Genomic DNA, 18337 nt, shown 5'->3' on the forward strand with positions numbered 1-18337 from the left:
ATGAATTTTAGGATTGTTTTTTCTAGTTCTGTGAAAAATGATGATGGTGTTTTGATGGGAATTGCATTGAATTTGTAGATTGCTTTTGGCAGTATGATCATTTTCACAATATTGATTCCACCCATCCATGCACTTAGGATGTGTTTCTATTTGTTTTTCATGTCTATGATTTTTTCAGCAGTGTTTTGTAGTTTTCCTTGCAGAGGTCTTTCACCTTCTTGGTTAAGTATATTCCTAAGTATTTTAATTTTTTTATAGCTATTGTAAAAGGGGTTGAGTTGATTTGATTCTCAGCTTGGTCGCTCTTGGTGTGTATAGTAGGGCTACTGATTTGTGTATATTAATTCTGTATCCTGAAACTTTTAGGTCCTGAAACTTTTTAAGGCTACAAATCTTTGTGACTCAGAAAAGGCACAAATGGGTGACAATAGTCAATAATAACTTATTGTACATTTTAAAATAACTTACAAAGTGTAATGGATTGCTTGTAACACAAAGGATAAATGCTTGAGGGGATGCATACCTCTTTCTCCATGATGTTAATATATAACATTATATGCCTATATTGAAACATCTCCTGTACCACACACACACACACACACACACACACACACACACACATGTACACACACACACACACTTACTATGTAACCACAAAAATTTAAAAAAATTAAACAAAATAATAAATGTATTTAAAAGTTAAAAAAAAAGAAATGATATATATCGGAGGGAAATAGGGGAGGGACAGTGGGGGGTGGGGAGTTGTGGGGGGATGGCATGGGGAGAAATGCCAGATATAGGTGAAGGGGAGGAAGGCAGCAAATCACACTGCCCCATGTATACCTATGCAACACTCTTGCATGTTCTTCACATGTACCCCCAAACCTAAAATGCAATAAAAAAAATGAAAATTAACTTATGGGGCATAAGAATAAAAATTTAGAGGTCTATTTACATAGGGAAGTTGGTGAAATGTATCTTCTGTGCTTGCAGGTCTCCTGTTCTCAGTTCTCTCATTGTCCACTACTCCCCAACTCCCTCACTTGTTTTATAACTTGAATACCCTTTGACCCTCTCTTTGAAATGTTCTTGTTCAGTGTCTCACTCTTTTGAGGACTGAGGTGTCAATGAGATAACCTGTCCTTCGATAGTAGCACACAATGCTGAACTATGCCTCTGGAGTTAGTAGATGTTGTTTCTACTTGGCCAGGTTTTGAATGGTAAAATTTGCTTTCAAATAAATAAATCAATTACTTGAAATGTCATCTTTCCCCTTGATTATAAAAGCAATTTACTTCTTTTGTAGAAAATTTGGAAAATTCAGAGAAGTCTGAAAAATGTTAGAATTATCACTGAAGAGTTACCATTTGTTAACAGCTTCATCTACTTTCTTCTCAACTTTTTTCCTCTGAATTTTATACATATTTATAAAATTTAAATCATACTGTATATAGTTTTCTGTCCTATACTTTCAATTACTATTATGTCTTCAACTTCCTTCAATGTCAAATATTCTTGATAAATCCAAATACTATTAGCTGTATTTTTTCTAACTTCTGTAATACTCAAATAATTTAATGATGCCTTATATTGGAAATTTAGGTTTTTAAAATTAGAATTTCAAAGGATATATTGATAGACATTATTATACATATACCTTTATTTGTACCCTGATTATTTTTTCTTCTTTAAATTTTATTTTTGTGAAAATAATATATGTGCATAGTGAAAGATTTTATCCCAGAATATACAGTAAAAATAGCCTCTGCTTTCCTTCATTCTCCACCCTAGCAGAAGTCTGGCTCTCCAGTGGCAATTACTTCAACTAATTTAGCTGTTTCTTCTGGTTTTTATCTTACACGTCAAAATATGCCATTATCTCTTTAATTTTCAAAGTTAGGCCTTATTCGTTCACTTCCTATTATGGAAACTGAGAAATTATTAGTTATACCACCCTTCCTGCCCCTAAAATGCACACACATGCACGCATGCGTGCACATGCGCACACACACACACACACACACACACACACACACTTCCTTTCACTGCTCTTAACAGAGTTATGTCACGATTTTTTGGTTAAATCAATATGCCTTTTTTTATATTACTGTCACATGTAAATATTGTTTAGAGCTGATCAAAATAGGTTATGATAATTTTATATCTCTACTTGTGTATTTTTCTAATATACAAGTATATTAGAACTTTTTTTTCCAATTATACCATTTATTGATGGAATTATACTGGAAAACGATCACTGAAAAAAAGAATAGCCTTTTGAATAGAATAGTCTACTAAATGAACCATTTCCTTGAAACACAAATTACAAAAGATTGTCAAACGTATAAGTATAGAAGCCTGTGGATTTATATATAGACGTCCCAGCAGTGCTTTTCACAAGTTACACTCCATATCACATCAAGCAACTGTTTGATGTGATTTTTTTTTTAATAATACCTGTGTCTTGGAATAATTAACCATATCTTAGTTGGGCTTCTTAGAATAGATCTGTTCACATTGAGGTGTATGAAAGAAAAGAGTAATTTTTGGTCAGTGGGTGAGCACTTATCCTTAGCAATAAAGGAAGGTGACAAACAGTTTAGCTTCTGAATATAGAATGGTCTATTCAACACTATATTTTGTCGGTAATGTTTCTTTTTGGTTCCAAAGTTTCTCTTCAGTGCCTTAATTTCCTTCTGATTTTCGGGAAAAGACAGAAGTATAGGTGAAACTGGCATTGGAGACCTTGATGGCAGACATCTTATGGAGACCATTTTAACCAGTGATTGAGTTGTCTGGCCAGCAGTAGGCTTGGATGAGAGGTCTTGGCATGGATTTAAAATAGAACTTTTGGGATTCTTATCATCGTCAGTTGCAATCAATTGTTTTGTGGTGGAAGAACTTTTTAGAGATGGTGGTCTAGAATTCCATCTGTTTGCCAGCATTGCTCCAATTCCATTTTAAAGAATTTTGCTCAAGCTTGCAAGAACCAGAATTGTTTTTTCTTTTTTCTTGATCTTTATCTACACAAGGTATCTGAAGACTCAAAGAGTCACAAGGTTTTGGCTGTCTCACTTTTGGTATAACTTTGGAGGAAAAGGATCATTCAGTAACTGCTGGAGTATAGAGAGTAGTTTGTAGCCTGGGCCTCTCTTTTTGAATAGTCATATGTTGTAATCTTCCCAGTTCCAGTAAACGAGTTATCAAGTGTTCAAGAGAACTTTCTGCAGGTTCCACTGTCGCTTTCCAATTTTCAGATTTTGAGAGGGCTAAATTGTGCAAGTCTAGAGTACTGAAAGGAGGAGGGAGAAAGTCAGGATATGGAAATACTATTTTTTTCAACTTTATTCACTTTATTTATATATTTAACAATTCTAAAGTATTTACTTCTTGCTTTGACAAAAAAATTAAAAATACAGGAGCACTGACTGACTCCTCTTTAGGAGAAAAGGGTTATATGTACAGCTACGGAGAGTTATGGTTCCTCCTTTAACAAAGGAAAATATTAATAAAAAAGTTCCTCATTGATCAATAAAGGGCTAAGAGCTGCAAGCATTTATTCACACTGTACATCAGACCCAAGAAACCTGTATCATAACCTCTTTACTCCAGTCACCAATATTTTTTCTAACTCTCTACCTCTATAAAACTCTTTTCAATATGGTCAGATGCGTTAAGCAATCTATCAGCTTCTCTTTCTCCTCATGAGACATCCTTTCCTCAGTTTTTCCTTCCCATCTTTTAATTGAGATGGGCTGCTTTTGAAGTCTACTGCACACCTATCACTTGGGATTTCTTTTCGTCATCCTACTGGAGAATTTTATTCTTCTCTCTCATCAGTTTTCCTCTTTCTTGGTTCCCATTAATGTCTAGTGGTCATTTAACTTTGTTCATACCGGAGAGATAGGCTCTGAAAAGCTCATTGGATGCTCTGAATATGTGGCCAGTGTTTGTAGTGGTGATTAAGCAGGGACTCATTCCTCTTTGTTTACTCACTTATTTTAACTGACTAAGTTGGTTTCTGGAAAGGGAAGATACTTTCCTGGAAAGTGTGCATGGGAAGAGAATTTTTGAAGCCTTGATTTTAATTTAAAAATCACTTTCAGAATTTTAAATTTAAATTCACTGATTTCTCATCATTTTGCATATAACCTTACCTGAACTCCAGAAACTTTTAGATCTTTTAATTTCCAGTGTTCTGAGATTTTGTAATTATGTGAATTTCTTTTCCCTTTTTTTTTTTTTTTTTTGTGCTGGGCACTTGATGGGCTTTTATATTGGAGCACGTATATAGGAGCTCTGGAGTGGAGTGACTCTTTAATTTTCCTATTGATTCTTGACTATTTTCTAGCTTTTTTCTTTTTTGTTCTACATTTTGGGATATTTCTGTCCAATTCTGAGATGTTTATCTTTCTACCTTTCTACTTCAGTTATACATTACTCATTTTATATTGTCAGTATTCAATTGTTTTTATTCTTTGAATTTCATTTTTAGCAGCATTTTATTCTTAAAGGATGACATATATTATTTTGTCTCTCAGAAGATATAAAAAACAACTATGTATTTTTAGGAGGTTTTGAATTTTTCTGAATTGTTTTTGATTTCTTTGATTTTCTTTTTTTTTTTTTTTGTTTATTTGATGACTGTCTTTCATGTCACAGACTTTCATCAAATGACTAATGATTCATGAATATTTGCTCACATTAGAAAATAAGGCTCTAAAAGCAAATTGGAAACTCTGGGGCTTGTTGGACTAGTGTGAGACTGAGCAAGGATCTGCTGCTTTCATTAGATAAGCCCCCAAATATTAGTATCTATGTCTTTTTTGTCCATTTTGTTTTTTCAGAGAAGAATCTTCCAATATCTAGTCTGGGGTCAGATGCTTGAATTCGTGGATCCTGAGAACATTTTATGCCTACTCCTACCTCAGGCTTTTGTACTTCCTATTTCCTTTGCCTAGAATGGTCTTCTAGATATCCCATATGGCTTGTTCTCTCTCTCTCATGCTACATCTTTGCTAGAATTTCATCTTTTCAGCACGGCCTTTCTTGGCCACTCACTCTGAAAATTCCCCCAGACCTTGACACATACACACCCTATCTCATTTTCCTGCTTAATATTTCTCCTTAATGTCATCTAACATAGTGTATCTTTTAGCTTTACATAGCTGTGTTTTCTATTTCAGCTATGGCTGCTATATCCCCAGAACCTAGAACAAACAGTGCCTGGTACATAATAAATGATCAATAAAATTTGCTGATCAAGCATAAAATTAATATACATTAAATCACTACAATATTAAAATTATATTATTGAGGCCATGCATGGTGACTCATACCTGTAATCCCAGCAACTTGAGAGGCCGAGGTAGGTGGATCACTGGAAGTCGGGAGTTGGAGACGAGCCTGGCCAACATAGTGAAACCCTGTCTCTACTGAAAAAATACAAAATTAACCAGTTTGGTGGTACACACCTATAGCCCCAGCTACTTGGGAGGCTGAGGCATGAGAATCACTTGAATATGAGAGGCAGAGGTTGCAGTGAACCAAGATCACACCACTGCACTCCAGCCTGGACAACAGAGAGAGACTCTATCTCAAAAACAAAACAAAACAAAGCACCCTAAAAACAAACAAATTTTTAAAAAGCCTACACTATTGATAATTTTTAAAATCACTTTGAGGCTTAGGAAGTTCTTTTCCACCTCTAATTGTAATCTTTGTTAATTTTGGTATCAGGTAAAAGAATCTAAGCTTCCTTTTCTCTTTTCTTCCTTTCTTCTTTTCTTCCTTGCATTCTTTTTCTTAAACGAATTTTCCCATTTTTTTTTTTTGTAAAATAATCTCTGCCTTCCCCAAAGTGTCTAGGAATAAATAAAAATAATATCAATTTTATTTTTAGTGAGTTCATGGTCACTTTTCAACCTTTAAATATTGCTTTGTGTAGAGTTCCATTCAAAGCTCTGTTTTATGATTCTCTAACAGGTAAAAATACAGACGTAAAAATGATAAATGCGCTTCTTTGTGGTGCTCTACAGTTTTACTATCAGAACTAATTTCTCCCAGTGCATACCATGTAGCTTGAGAATATTAACATCCAACATATGAAGATTCAAATCGTTCCAAAAGTATGCTAATTAACTTGTATTTTAGGAAGCTAATTTCGTTGTCCAATATTTGAGGTAAATATTTCTTTTCTCTCAGAAATCCCAAATGTAGTTATAACATTGTAAAGTGCCATGGGACTAATGAAGCAGTATAATTGTAAACATACATTGTGGTTTTAGTAACTCGAATTTGTTGTTTGTTCCTATGCTTTCTTTTTGTTTTTCTCCCCTTAAGGTTCATAACAGCCCTAAATGCCTTGGTTCGGTGTATTCTTGTTATCGGTCAATCAGCTTGTTCTTTTCAAACCAAGAGGAAATTCGAATTTATGGTCATGAAATAAAAAAGAATGGAATCAGGTAGGATATGGGAAACAGTAAAATGTCAATAACACCCCAAATTAATAGAAAATCCAAACATCGCATGCTGGAAGTGAACTGTGGAGGGTATGAAGAGAGGATTTCTTCCTTAACAATACTCTTAAAGATATAACTTACAGACATCAAAACTTTAGTGGGCTCTGAGGCCATCCAGGCAGTCAGGAGTATAATCGGTTTACCATTCCTGATTGCTTGTGTGCAGAATATAAATATAATATGTTTACATGGGTGGAGATGAGAGTCTCTCTCTCTCTTTTTTTTTAAATGAGAGATTCAAGAGATATCTTGAGTTTAATTCTTGATTTTTTTCCCCTCTTTCTTAAATATTTTCTTCTTTCTTTAATGCAGAAACCTAAAAATATATATTTTTTTATTTTGGAAAGGATTCTGGAAGTTCTTTCCAGTTTGTTTGAATGGAGTTTGGGTGTTACTTGAGATTTTCCACGGAAGTTCTGACTGAGAGTTAACAAATGACTGACCTCAGATAGATCAGAGAGGAGCCCACTTCCAGTTTCCTATCTGCCAAGAATATGACATGACAATTTTGGGGCAGGGGATGTTTATGTATTTGGCAAAAGGGGTGTGGTTTTTTTTTTTTCACATTTTAAACTAGAGATACTGTGGAATAATCTGCCTTCCAATCTAAATAATTACAGAGAGACTCAATTTTAAATATTTCCAGGCTGAATTATGCCAGATCAAGGAAATTGTGGGCTGGAACAATTCTATTCATCATTCAGAATTCACTAGCAAGTGTTTGAACTATAGGAATACTTTCCAGTGCAATGGCTTTATCAACCCATGTTGCTTTTTCTGGGTTTAGATTCCTCAAAAGGCAGCAGTGGTAGCAGGTGGTAGCAGAAGGGGCAGTGGACAGAGCACCAGAGGAGCCTTGAAACAGCCAGACAACCTAGAACAGCTCTTCCCGCTGTCTGAGGCTTATTTTCTTGGTCAGTTGGGTTCTGTACTTCTCATTTTCTCATAAAAGAAAGTTTAGGCAATTGAGTAAGAAGATAATGCATTTCCATGTGTATTTCCTAGAGTTGAATTTAAAGAGTCATTTAGGCTTCTCTATATGGAATTTTGGGTAATAAAATGGGCATTTAAACAATTATTATGTTTTGTAAAACATAATACTTACCATTCAGATTGATTTTTCAAGAATATTATTTCTTTATTAAAGCAGAAACATAATATTTAATTTTAACTCACAAAAGCATTTCTATGAGGATTTCAGATTATGTGATAGAAAAAGGATGGTTTTCTTATTATTCAGCAATATTGCTTTCACAAATGCTGTTCCTGACTTGGGGCCTAACTCATAGCAAATGCTACAGAAATATTTGCCAAAAAAAAATCAAACATGGGTGGCTCTGTGTGTAAAACTTCTCTGGATTTCATTTCTTTCACCTGTGAAAATAAGGGGTTTCAATACAAATGAATCCCTGAATACTTTTCAGCATTCAGTTCTGCATTCATTTAGGTTTACATTTTAATGTGTCCTACCTAGGTTTCATGTTTTTATTTGACCTATTGGATATTGTCTAGTTTAAACTATTATCTCCCAATTCTGCTAGCATCCTTCTATGTTATAAACTTCAGGATAATCACAGTTATCCACCTTTACTTTCAAAAACTGATTATTTAAATTTACTATTAAGGAGACCAAATGACCAAGTGACAAATGACCAAACAAAAAAGTAAACATAATAGTACAATTATTCTTCCATAAGTTTAGCTGTCTATTACTCTGAAATGTAGTTGTAAATGTGATTTACTTCTTTCATAAAATTACAAATTTAAAGCAAGTGACATTTCTTTAATGTTATTTCATGTTGACTTTTACTATGAATTCCTCATATTTATAATTTTTATTAAGACTGTATTATGGCAGTAGTTAGCTAGAGTCTTTTTTTTTAAATCTATTCTCCATTTTAAACTTTTAGTTAGTATTCTATTTTTGTAAATATTTTTCTATGAATAAGTATCTGTAAAAAATTTTTTTTGTGTAAATGACTACACATCTTTTTAATTGTTTCTTTGGGGATTCTCCCTTTGTTAGCTAGTCTGTTCAGTTTTGTAGTTTTTGGTTCATCAAGCCATGCTCTTCCTGGAAAGAAACTCACTAATTTGAAAATTTTGAGAGAAATATATGAATATACCTATTAGCTACCCATATTATTCACATTATATATAATTACAAATAATTTTTATTTGACATAGCTATCTTAATATAAATGAGGTTTTTCCAATTTATTTAATTATCAGCACTTATTCTTTTTGGCAATACTGATGGACGGAAGGATAACTGTGTTCTTTCAAAAATATTCTAGGTGCTTTCAAAATATTCAATTGTTTAGTTCTCTTCAGTTACCTTATGCCACCCACTTCCTTTATATGTACATATGCTTCTGAAAAATGGAAAAATTAGACATTGTATCAGGAGCTTAAATATTTTATGTGACACTTGTTTAAATAGGCTAAATTGTATCCAATTAAAAAATTTTGAGTATTACCCCTATATAACACAGTATGACAAAGTGTATTATAGTCCTAATATTGTACTTTGCAGCATTAAAAATTTAAGTTATAATTCATCATCCTTTGATATTTTTTAGAAAATAATGACTTATGTCAAAGTGTCATTTTAAAGATAGAAACTCCTATTTCCTTATAGCCATGTTTAAAGTAAAATTAAGCAAAATCAGAACTCAAGCATCATGTTTATATATATTGACTATTGTTTATCCTTACTTCAAAATTGTTGAGCAGCATTTTTAGATCATTTTAACTCTTTAGATAATAATAAACACATTTAAGCTCTAACTATTCTAAATAGGCAAGGTTATTTTCCAGGTTTAACAAATCACCAGTATTTAGCAGCTGTGTGATTTTGGTTCGTTCAAAGAAGCATCTAATTATAAGTACAAAATCTAAATCTGTATAAGAAAACAGTATCATTTTTGTTGTATTTTTATTTCAATACTGAAGTTTTCAAAAATGTTGAGATTTTCCAGAGGATGGTTGCTTTGGAGATCTTGCTGCACAGTTTATTCAATAATTTTGAGTAATCATTTTCTTTTAATTATATCTCAGTCACTTAAAAAACATATTATCTGTAATTGAGCTCTTATCATCATTCTTAGATAGCTTTTGTTCTATTTTTCAAGTTTAACATTGCCTCAGACAATTGGACAGATTTTCATCGAGAAGCTAGCTGACTACATTCTCGTGAAAACAACCTTTGGCTTTTCATTGGCTTGGGATGGGATATCTGGGATCTACCTCAAGCTGTCTGAGGACCATAAGGGGAAATCATGTGGCCTATGTGGAAACTACAATGACATTCAGTCTGATGATTTCATAATTCTGCAAGGTAAGTGAAGCAGAAGAAATGTGTGTATATCTTCTAAAGCCTTCTTTTTTCCCCTGACCAAGCTGTTTTGTACCCAGAAGACTTGTCATAGATAGGGGGGAAATTTTGTGGCTGTCATTGCCTGCTTTAGTGATTTTAAGTAAAGGTCGAATAGAAAAATATTTTAGTGTAGTTCTTGAAAACCATGAACTAGTTTCCTTTGCTAAATTAGCATGAAGCACTTATAACACATTTTAACAGAGCATTTGTTTTGTGTTAGAAGCTTGGGATACCTCTGTATCCACTGCTTTGGGAGGGATACCTCTGTATTCACTGATGTATTAACTGGAATACATCAGTGAACAAAACGTTTCACTTCCTGAAGTTTATATTCTAGTGATTCAAATCCATTTGGCTTAAATATGTCTTTGTCAAGACAAAAACTATTTTTGTATCCCTTCTTGATAGGAATAAATTGAATAATTGACAAATAATAGTTTTGCAAAAATAATAAAATGTGAGTGGGAAAGTTGAATAGTAACTTGGAAAGGTTTTATATACCTACAAGATCATCTATTAAATCTAAGTTATGAAACTAAAACTGAGTTATTAGAAATGGGTTCTATATCAATTCAGATACTAGTGTGCAATGGCAATAGAATAAGAGAATCAACCATAATCCTGATTTAGGTCCACACATAGAAGTACAATAAAAAAAGAATACTGTTCTTAGTACCAGTGAACTTGGCTTTGAATCTCATTTCAACTTTTATAAGTTCTGTAATTGAGAACACTAATTTAACCATTCTTATGCTCTGTTTCTTCAGCTGGAAAATAGGGCTATAATAATTTGGAACTCACAGAGTAGCCAGTAATAATAATAATATACCTTGCTAATATTTATAACAATAGTTAGTTTAAGCACATAGCTATATTATTTCCAACCCTCACAATATCCTGTAATGTGAGTAGTCTTTTTGTTTTCCTCTCCTTTCTTTTCTTTTCTTCTTTTCAAGGTGAGGTCTTGCTATTTCTTTTCATTAAGATGGGGTCTTGCTATGTTGCCCATGCTGATCTTGAGCTCCAGGCTCAGGTAATCCTCTGGTCTCAGCCTCTCAGGTAGCGGGGACTACAGGTGCACCATTGCACCCAGCCAGTATTATTTTCTTAATTTTATGATAAGAACACAAGGTGATGCGTCCAGTGTAACATAGCTTGTAACTGATACTGTCAGGGTTGGATTACAGATCTGAGAGGCTCCCAATCCTGTGCTTAGATAAGTGCTTGAGCACTTGCCATTGAAGCTGTAAATGCTATATAATACTTTTGTTTTATATTATAAAATTAACAGAGATGAGTTGCCCCTATGTTGTCTTTTAAACGATGGTGAAGGGACTGCTTAGACTGTGGGCTCTGGAGTCAGACTGTGTGATTCAAATTCTCCTTTATCCTTATTAAAGTTTGTAAGTTTAATGATATTATAAGAGTATATGCTTCATAAGAGTTGCAAGGATTAAATGAGACAATCAGTGTAAAACAGTACAGTACCTAAGCACGTAGATAATACTCAATACATTTAATTTAATTTATAGCCATCTCCAAGTATTTCACCACAAGCCTATAATGGGGCTGAAATAAAAGCATTTGAAAATATCTTTACATTCCTTTGAGAAGCCTTATTAAAATGCAAATGTTTTGCTCAAGATAGATGATGCATCATCAGGATTAGTTTACTAGCAGCTAGAGTACAGAGCAGGGCTCCAAAAAGTCAATTTCCTCATATGTAAAATAGGGATAATGACAATGACTCTGGGAGCGTCCCAGCCAGTGAATATTGAATGAGAAAATGTAAATAAAAGTGTTTAAAAGTCTCTGAGCACAATACAAATGTATAGTACTGGGACCACCCTGAAATGGTGTTTTGCATCCAGTTGGCATTTGCAATGAGAGGGGTCACAAAGTTGGACTCTTGAGATTGTATTAGGAAGTAGAGTTTTGGATGCAGGAAGAATGAACCAGATGGTAATTGCTGATTTATTTTTGTTCTGTATCAAAGCTTCATGAAAAAAAAATCCTTAGTCCAGCTCTTCGTGTTAGAGTTAGAAAAGACTGCTTTGGGGTAGGCTGGACATGGTGGCTCACTCCTGTAATCCCAGCACTTTGGAAAGATGAGGCAAGTGGATCACCTGAGGTCAGGAATTCAAGACCAGCCTGGCCAACATGGTGATACCCCATCTCTACTGAAAATACAATAATTAGCTGGGCGTGATGGCGGATACCTGTTAATTCCAGCTACTGGGAAGGCTGAGGCAGAAGAATTGCTCGAACCTGGGAGGTGGAGGCTGCAGTGAGCCGGAGGCTGCAGTGAGCCAAGATCATGCCTCTGCATAACAGAGCAAGACTCTGTCTCAAAAAAAGAAAAAAAGAATAAAAAAGGCTGCTTTGGGCAACTTCCCCTGGGACGTCCAGGGAACATGGTGTGGAGGTCAGGGTAGAAAGTAGCATCTGCTCTTGTTAGAGGTAGGAAGACTTAGATTTGAGTTAAGGCACAGACAGACTTACATGTTCAAGATAACTTGGAACATGAAATGGTTGTTCACAGTGAGCCAACTGGGGCAGCATGCACAAGGGCGTTAGTGGATTAGAAGTGGATGAAGACTGGCAGAAGGCAATGGAGCTCAATTATGACTGAACTGGCAGAAGGCAAGAAGGATTCCAGAAAGTACATGGGAAAGACATAAGGAGATATTTCACCTTCTTCACAATGTTATTTGCTTAACAGTATAAGGCAGAGTAATTTTTTTAAAAACCTAACTTACAACAACTTTGATAAGAAGCTGCCTATTTCCTCCCATGGTATAATAATGCAAGAAAATGTCTACAGATGAGCAGTATTACCTTTAGCTTTAAGAAGCCTGATATTTTCTTGAAACTCAACCTGTATTTTGCTGATTAGAAAAATCTTAAGAGAGAGTGAGTTTGATTGAATGCCGCTGAATGCATAGGTTCTTAATGGTGATTAAAATTGCATTTCTCTCTGCATTCCAACTCATCCTTCAGGGATGATTTCACAAAGAAATGAGACTTGTCAGAATTTCTGTACACATAGGAGGATTTTAATTTGTTGCCTAGTTGAGAATTCTGTTTCCATAATTCATGACTACAGCTAGCTATACACCAACATATAAGTCCTGGTTTACTTTCACTTTTCCCAGCATAATAATTAATAATGCCTTCTTTTCATTCTCAAAAATGTCCAATATGGACAATAAATTACTCTACTTAGAGCATATTTTATACAAAACATTTTAATTTTAGTTTAGTGTGTTCCCATTCCACCATTAGATATGGATTTAAAATCTCATGATAAACAACTTTTATGACTCTTGTTGATGCTATATAAAATAGATAAATATGTGGTTCAAAGCTGCAATTAAAGTGAACTCTAAGGAATTGGCCATGTTGTTTAGTAACATTAAAATTCTTGCATAGTATTGAAATAAGTGGGTTTTACGGAAATATTTTTGTTTCTTCAGACCTTTAAAAAATGGTGTTTTGAAAGGAAATGTAACTATATATGTACTTAAAAGACTCATCAGTTTTTCCATTTTTAAAAAGTATATTACAGCAGTCTGATACTTTCTTGGGTGTGCAACATTTCAACGATATCAGAGACAAAGGATTCTTTGTTGTTGTTGTTTGTTTTGTTTTTGAGACAGGGTCTTACTCTGTCGCCCAGGCTGGAGTGCAGTGGCATGACCTTGGCTCACTACAACCTCTTCCTGCCAGCTTCAAGTGAGTCTCGTGCCACAGCCTCCCGAGTAGCTGGGATTACAGGCATGAACCATCATGCCCGGCTAATGTTTGTATTCTTAGTAGAGATTGGGTCTTTCCATGTTGGCCAGGCTGGTCTCACACTCCTGGCCTCATGTAAGCCACCCACACCACATTATAGGTGTGAGTCACCACATCCAGGCTGAAAGCTGGATTCTAATAATCTTTTTAATAAAGTTCACAAATTCCCCTATATTTATTCACTCACTTATTCAGCAAATATATTTTGAATACCTGCTATATGCCAGATGCTAAACTAGGAATACAGCAATAGAATAGCTTTTGGCCTTCATGTAGTACATACTGTAATGGAAAACAAGATAAACACACTGAAATATAATTTTTGTGAGCAATAGCAGCCATGAAAGAATAAAGGTGGAGAAAGAAGGTAAAGAGTGATGGAGTAAGTCTGTGATTGATGCTAGTCTAGATCACATGGCAGAGAAGGGCTCTCTGAGGAGTATATTAAACAGAGGCCTACATGAAGTAAGGGAGGCAACAGAGAGATTTCAGGAAGGAGTGGTGTTGAAGGAGGAAGAACAAGACCAAGTGTTCTGGGGTGGGAGTGAGTTTGAGTGTTTGAAGAACAGCTCAAAGTCAATATGACTGGAGTAGGTTGAGCAAGAATAGATGCAGAAGATATAGGAGGGGCAGGACGGGGTGGGAGTAAGAGGAGAGCAGGGCCCAGCTCATGAAAGTCTTCTAGGCTATGATAAACTTTAGTATTTTACACCAAGAGAGCAAAGCATTCTTACAGATAATAAAGTCCCTCATCTTCCCAGTGTTTGGTAATGGCATACACACATTATTTTTCTACTTTGAAGTTACTCAGAGAAATTGGTAAACATTTGGCTCAAGATTTCTGACTCTAGTGGTGCAATGGATTGTCATCAGTGGTAGACTTCTGACCATGCAAATCTGGGTGGTGGAGAACTCCAACCTCAAATCTGAAGTCTAACTGTCTTACATGGAACTTTGAGACGTCATCTTGTTTGGTCCCGCCCAGTCTTCGAGCTTTGACATTCAGCCTTTGTCTGAATGGAGGAGGGAAAGGATTAATTTCTGTATCATTCCCTGAACTTGTTCTCAGATCAGGTAGAAAGATAACTTAAAAACTTGATTTGGGGCCTGGCACGGTTACACCTGTAATCCCAGCACTTTGGAAGGTTGAGGCAAGTGGATCACAGGGTCGGGAGTTCAAGACCAGCCTGACCAAAATGGTGAAACCCCATCTCTACAAAAAATACAAAAATTAGCCAGGTGCGGTGGCAGGTGCCTGTAATCCCAGCTATTCGGGAGGCCGAGGCAAGAGAATTGCTTGAATCCAGGAGGTGGAGATTGCAGTGAGCCAAGATGGTGCTATTGCACTCCAGCCTGGGTGAAAGAGTGAGACTCCATCTCAAAATAAATAAATAAATAAAAAACCTTGCTTTGGAATGAAGAATCTAGAGCACTGGACTTTGTTGCTGCCAACACATTAACCCCTGAATCTTGCCTGAGATTAATGCTGAATTAGCTTCAGGGTTCTCAATCGGGATGTCTTTCCTGAGCATGTTTCGAAACACTGTTCATCATATTTAGATGAAATAGATTCACTTCTTAGTCTTCTCTCCTATAGATGTATTTTCTAATCTTTCATTGTCTATGTGACTGTCCTCTGAAGTGTCCCCAAGAATTTGACAAGATTTTTTTGTGTGGACTGTCCCCACCAAATGGAACTGCAATTTTAATAAGGTTCTTACTAATATTAAATATAATGAGAGAGTTGTCTGATAATTTTTACACTAAACTTTTATTTGTGTTTTTTTTTTTTCATTTTGTGCACATTTTTTCTCCTCTCAATAGCACAGATTGAACATTGGTGATTAATTATTCAGTGATGTGTACGTTGTACTCACTGTCCTTCATCATTCCCTATGTTGTTTAAATGTAGTTTGCTTTTTCTCTCCAGTGGAACTAACTTTTATTTGGTAGTCACAATTTGTTCAATTTGTTTTTGTTATGCTAAAATAATGTTATTATCCAATATCACATATTAATTATAAGGTTATTGAGTTTAAAGTTTTGACCAGGAAGTTTGTGTTAAAGAACCATGTCTATGTTTGTGGAAAATGATATGATTACACCTATTTGTGTGTGTGTGTGCTTGTGTGAAACAGAGGACTACACAGAAGACATCGCTATGTTTGCAAATAGTTGGTCGGTGCAAACTCCAGATGACACCAAATGTGTACTCACACCCTCAGATTTTCCAAATCCATGCTCCAGTGGAATGCCAGCATTTGAGGTAAATTTGATGTGAGAAATGTGAGCATGTTGGACAGAATACACATATGCCTTATTTATATATTTACCTAAGCATTCTTAAGTGCAAACACAACTTAATTTAAAAATATTATATCCTGGAAACATAATTGCAATAGGGAATCACTTTAATTTCCGAAATAGTAAATGTAGGGAATTTCATAAATGCAGTACTCATGAAAATCTGTAGTTAGAAAAATGTTGGTTAAAATTTATAAATTACCATATTTTTCCTTGTGAGAACTGAAAATCCTGCAAATAGATCTGTAAAAATAATATAAGACTATATACATACCATGAAACTAGTGACTGGCATCTTTTTTTGCACAGGCAATCTTCTTCAAGTGTCAGATACTGTTGCAGTTTCCTTTTCTGAGCTGCCATGAGTATATTGATCCATATTTGTATATTGCCAGCTGTGTTAATGATCTTTGCAAGTAAGTGAAATGATTTGTAGTTATAATAAAATTTTCTTTATGTAAAAAGGAGACCCACAACTACTTCTGTTATTTAACCATTTCAGCTGTTCACAAAATATTATGGGAAATGTAAAATGTAAACTACAAAGAGCTATTAAAAGTTTGCTATATAACAGGCACAGTCTAAAGTTTTTAAATTGATACATAGTAGATGTACATATTTTCAGGGTACATGTGATAATTTCATACATTCATGTAATCAAATAAAGTGAATTGGATATCCGTCACCTTAGTTATCTTTTCTTTATACTAGAAACATTCAAATTATTATCTTCTTACTATTTTGAAATATACAATTGATTAATGTTAACTATAGCCCCCCTTCTTACCTATCCAACACCAGTTCTTATTTCTTCTTCATGTACATTGTACCCATAATTAATCTCTCTTTATTCCCCACCTCTCTCCTACCCTTCCTGGACTCTGGTAACCATCAATCTACACTCTATCTTCATGAGATTCACTATTTTAGTTCCCACATATGAGCGAGAATGTGTGATATTTGTCTTTCTGTTTGGCTTATTTCACTTAACATAATGACCTCTCGTTTCATCCATGTTGTTGCAAATTACAGGATTTCATTCTTTTTATGGCTGAATAATATTCCATTGTGTATATATACCACAATTTCTTTATCCATTCATCCTCTGATGGACACAGATTGATTACATATTTTGACTATTGTGAATACTACAATAAACACAGGAGTGGAGATATCTCTTCCATATGTTGATTTCATTTTTTGGGGGATATATACTCTTTAGTGGAACTGCTAGATTATATATGGATGGTAGTTCTAAATGTTTTATGTAACCAGCATGAACAAAATACAGTGGCTCTTAAGCCTTTTTATGCTATGAATCCCTTTTGGGAGTCTAGAAAAATCTATAGACCCTTTTGAAAAACAATGTTTGAAGTGCACAAAATAAAACACATAAAATACCAAAGGAAACTAATTCTAATAAAATAGTTATCAAAATAATAAAAAAAGTATTTCTGATATATATGCTTTTAATACACATTTCAAATCTAAAAACTACTGAAATTTGACTTAGTGATTAGTGTAAACAGTGCTTTGTGAAAAAGAAAAATGGAAAAGAAAAATATAAAAATATGAAAAAAGAAGATTTGAGACACATTGGTGACAAAGTTACAGATATCGCTAAGAACATTGTGATGTATTTCCTATAGGCATAATTGAAGGAAATGCTAAGTTTCTGATGGAAATTAGTGAAAATCAACAAGTAATATTTTTTTCTACCTAAGGTCACAGATCCCTGCATTCTATCTCAGGTTATGAACATCTAGGATAGGTAGTTGAATAAGCAACAAATTCAGTGAGACTCACCATACTATGTTCATATATGGTAGTTAATTATAGAACCTACCATAAATTACCCATTATTAAAATTTTTTAAGATTATTTTTCTTTCAAAACATTACCAAGTATAGGTGATTACTCATCTTGAATGTTTAGGACTATCTAAAGAAATTGTAATATGTCTGTATATTTTATGAGTTCCAAGAAGTATAAGCGATGCATAGAAACTTTTAAAATAAAAAAAAAAGACTAGTTTTTAGTTTAGTAAAACCACTTAAATGTCATCTTGAGTAGCTCATTAAAAGGTTTATCAAAGGTGAGAACAAAGAGGAAAGGTCGAGGTAGTAGGAAATTGTGTTATTTATAACTACTCCTCTTTAGTTAAATTGAAATTATTACAGAAGTAATGAATATACTATTTCCCAGATATTAAAATAAGCTTGTGACATCTCTTACTTTTGAACAAAGTACAGTTATACCCTAGATTTATATGTATAGTCTCTAAATTTCAAGGATTTCTGAACTAATGCAGGTGCTTTGAAAGAGCTCCCCCTCTGCC

General features: G+C 34.4%; 1 protein-coding gene and 1 pseudogene across 4 annotated transcripts in view; one reads left to right on the forward strand and one right to left on the reverse strand.

Moving 5' to 3' along the window:
- OTOGL (otogelin like) overlaps positions 1-18337 on the forward strand; it is a 195718-nt gene that overhangs the window by 38995 nt on the left and 138386 nt on the right. For all 3 annotated transcript variants that reach the window (XM_032296527.1, XM_032296546.1, XM_032296537.1), the window contains 4 exons: positions 6343-6464; positions 9656-9861; positions 15834-15961; positions 16309-16415. In XM_032296527.1, the coding sequence (XP_032152418.1) occupies positions 6343-6464; positions 9656-9861; positions 15834-15961; positions 16309-16415 (563 nt within the window). The remainder of the gene's footprint in view (positions 1-6342; positions 6465-9655; positions 9862-15833; positions 15962-16308; positions 16416-18337) is intronic.
- Positions 2212-4057, reverse strand: LOC116557249 (annotated as a pseudogene). Its single transcript, XR_004271442.1, has 2 exons — positions 4039-4057; positions 2212-3329 (listed from the first exon to the last, which is right to left on the reverse strand). The product of XR_004271442.1 is annotated as a protein FAM217A-like (transcript).

This window comes from Sapajus apella, unplaced genomic scaffold (genome assembly GCF_009761245.1).
Source record: "Sapajus apella isolate SASKATOON/1434 unplaced genomic scaffold, GSC_monkey_1.0 scaffold2, whole genome shotgun sequence".
Taxonomy (NCBI): domain Eukaryota; kingdom Metazoa; phylum Chordata; class Mammalia; order Primates; family Cebidae; genus Sapajus; species Sapajus apella.